This window comes from Corapipo altera, unplaced genomic scaffold (genome assembly GCF_003945725.1).
Source record: "Corapipo altera isolate COAL_440 unplaced genomic scaffold, ASM394572v1 59253, whole genome shotgun sequence".
Taxonomy (NCBI): Eukaryota; Metazoa; Chordata; class Aves; order Passeriformes; family Pipridae; genus Corapipo; species Corapipo altera.
In genome coordinates, this window is record NW_020886419.1 from 2871 (window position 1) to 6419 (window position 3549).

The 3549-nt window shown below is 49.9% G+C and overlaps 1 protein-coding gene across 1 annotated transcript; it reads left to right on the forward strand.

The window, feature by feature from the left end:
• Positions 1-1308: 1308 nt before the first annotated feature.
• LOC113941187 (hydrocephalus-inducing protein-like) lies at positions 1309-3014 on the forward strand (the record flags this gene model as incomplete). The annotated part of the gene is made up of 3 exons (XM_027632341.1): positions 1309-1761; positions 2253-2408; positions 2821-3014. Coding segments are annotated over exons 1-3 (611 nt in total), but the record flags the coding sequence as incomplete, so codon positions are not given.
• Between the last annotated feature and the right edge of the window lie 535 nt (positions 3015-3549).

Consider the following 3549-nt stretch of genomic DNA (forward strand, 5'->3'; position numbering starts at 1 on the left):
CTCAGAGGGGTTCAAGAGCAAAGGCCAGAAGCAGCACAAGGATGGCCAGGTCCAGGTCCCCGGTTCCCAAGAGAGGAAGGACCTTCCTCTGTTGAGATGAGAATGTCTTCTCTCCATTTTAGCCGTGAGCCCTCTGGCTTAGACATGGCCTGTGGGGAGCTGGGCTCTGGCCTTGCCTTGCCACTGCCCACAGAAGTGTCTCAAAGTGTGTGATGATTCTCATCTTCTTCATCATCCCACTCCTTCACCAAACCCACAGGATTGTGGTGTGGGCTAGTGTGGGACACAGCTGTGCTGGCTTGATTTAGACCCTGGTTCTGCCCTAGATGAAGTCCTTGCAATGCTGATGTGCCAGGGCTTTCCTTAGGCTGGAGCACCATCCATAAAAGCTTAGGCTGCCCTTCAGCTGCAGCAGCAGGTGAACCCGGGAGAAGCTCTGGCCCAGCAAGGCAGCCCAGCTCAGGAGGACGCACAGGAAGAGGGTGGAGCTGGGAGGGGAAGCTGCTTAAAGCGAGCCTGTGTTTCAGTACTTCTCTCAGCCCAAGCTGATGTTTGTTGCACTGAGAGGAGATGGCCAGGGCTGCTTCAAATCAGTTCCCAGGACAGACAGCACAAGTGTGCCCTGGTCACAGCTGTGTTCCAGCAGGAAACCTGGTGGTTCAGAGCCTGATTTGCAGGAGGGGAGTTCCTGCAGCCTTTGCTTTCTGATTGCTATGATTATTCTCATTAATGAGCAGGCTCTGCCCAGGCAGAAGGGGGAAGAAGGAGCCAAGTAAGCATTGGAGGAGGGATAAGTAGGTGTTAGCAATTTATGGGCAGGTTTAAACTGGGAAACCAAGAGAGGGGGGACTTCAGTCATCCCTGCAGAGAGATGGTGGATCAGCCTTTGGCAGCGTGCTGGAGGTGTCCGGGTGAACCGCAGGGGAGAAGCTGCACAGTTGATACCTTCTGATGGCAAAGCTTAGGTTTGGCTGGCCCAGCACGTCGCCTCTAAGCCTTCCTCACTTGGGATATTCCCAAGCTGTCTGGGTTGAGGAAGGTCCACGGAGATGGTCTAACAGTTCTGCCTGGCCTCAGGGTCGAGGAGTGAAGGGCAGAACCAGCTGGGATTACAGCGAGCCCAGGTTTCTGGTGGTGACTCTCGGGGGTGTTTTCTCTTTGGCTTGCAGAAGAGAGCTGGAGCAGCTGGCTCGAGAGCATAAGGAAAGCAAAAAGGCGTCGTCATGAGCCTCAGAGAAGCAAGATAAGCTGCAGAAGAAGAAGAATGGCCGCTCAGAGAAGTTTACGGTACCCGTGAGAGAGCAGCAGCGGGAAACCAAAAAACCAGAGGTCCAGACAAAGAGCAGAAAAGCAGCAGCAAAACAACAGCAGCAGGAAACCAAAATCCCAGAGGTCCCGAGTAAGCGGGACAGGATCTTGGACCTGAGGTTTAACATCTATGAGTCTTCACAGAACAGGATCAGAGATATTCTGTCATCCTGGGACAGGGTTCAGGGTATCATGAACCAAGTGCAAGACAAGTCCCAGTCTTCCCCTAAACACAAAGACAAGAAGAAGAGCAGTAAGTCTCTGGAGAAGCCCGAGAAAAATCCTCTGAAAAAACATGGCAGCCACAAGAGTCTTCAGCAGGAAGGGGAAGTTGCAGAAGGCTCAGTCGGAAGCCGGGGTGCCGGAGTGCCATGCTTGGACTTCCACGTCACGCGTCGTGAAAAGGTGTTTGAGAAGATCCTGAAGAGCAAGAAGCTGCCACCAGCAAAGCAGGTAAAAGCCTGCAGGGCTCAGATGCTGAACTTGCCGTGGTCTGGGGCCCTGGAACAGTGTGTCCCCCAGGTGATAACAACACAGAGCCCTGTCGAGGCACTGATGATGTTCCACAATAGCTCCGCAGTATCTCTGTGGATGGGGAGGTTCTCAGCCTCCCTCAGATGTGTGGAAAGTGGGAGTGCTCTGTGTCCAAGCATTCCATCTGTTTAGAGAGTTTCTCAGTCTGGAAATCATTAAAAATGGTCCCAGGGCAGAGCAGCTCCCAGGCATTGTTCTCTTCAGCTGAGTCGCTTGGGAGAGGTTTCTCTCTTGGTCCCACTGTAGGTCCTGCCTCTGCTCTGGAGCCTGCTCACCCATGGGACATAAAAAAAAGCGCTTGTACTCCGTGTAAATCAAAAACTCCACTGCCAAAAGCTCGGGGCCTTTAGGGAAGGAGTGTGAGGATGAAGGTGACAGGAGTATAAACAGGCTTTTCTCTTCTGTTTTAGATCCTGCACTATCTGGGACTGGGACCTCCCATTCCCCCTGGCTCTCTTTTCTCCATGGTTCCCTACCCAGAGGAGGACAGAGTCCCCACAGCAACAGAAGACCTCAGACACTTCATCCTTGTTGAACCTGAGGGTGCTGCTGCAGAAGATGATGTGGTGGGTACTCCTTTTGTGCCTTCAGTGAGGGTGCCAGGGCAGGGAACAGGTTGGATGGAAAAGGGTCACCGTGGAGGGGCAGTGAAGATGTGATGGGGCCCCATGTCTGCAGGCATCCTTTCCACCAGGGATGAGAGAAAAGAGACGGCTCTGCTGGAGACACAGAGCAGTTCTGTAAGACAACAGGAAAAAAATCGCTTAAACCCATCAACCCAAGGGTCCTCGGTGGGGAGAGGGTACTGGGTAAGGAGGGGTGTCTGAGGCAAGACAAAGGCCAATAAGGAAGACCAAGTTCATGGGCAGATAGTAATTATTTATTCTCTCTCCTGTTGACTAACAAACCTCCCATTCTGCTTTCCAGGAGGGGCAGGTCTCACCTCTCTCTTCCTTTTCTCTCTCCCCTTATGCCAAGGCCCCAGAGGCAGAGGCACAGGACCACTTGAAGGAGGGGAAAGCCACAAGCAGACACAAGTCTAGGAAGGAAAAGCCAGACTCCCCCCAGAGCCTGAAAAGTCTCCGGCATCACTCCCCAAAAACACCCCGAAGTTCACCTGAACCAATGAAAAGCCGACTAAAGAGGGACTCAACCCTCGAGAGACCTGCCAGGTGAGCTGCAGGGGAGGAGGTGATCCCTGTGCTTGTAACAGTTCGTTTGGATACATGTCCGGAATAAAGACAAGTGCCAGAAATATTCAAACACACACACTATCTTTATTACAGTGAGGATAATAATAATAGTAATAGACTTAACAAGAGGAATCCAAAAAAAAAAAAAAAAAAAAAAGGATACAAAATAACTACCTTATTGGGTGACATTAAAACAAATACTACGAACAACTTTTAATACAGAATTAACTAGTGAAAAGAGGGAGGGCTAAAGGGATACCAAAAAAAAAGGATCTTAACACAATATTATGGATAACTATCTTAACACAATATTGGTTAGTAAAAAGGGAAAATTAAAGGGAAAATATCATGAACAACTTATTTATGTAACAATATTCAATAATAAAAGGGGGAATTAAAAAAAAACACTAAAAGGATATTAAAAAAGAAAAGAAAAAGAAAGGGTTTGTTCTCTCAGTTACTTCCTATCAATAAACTGTGCTTACCCACACAGACAGGCCAGGGCTGTCAGGAT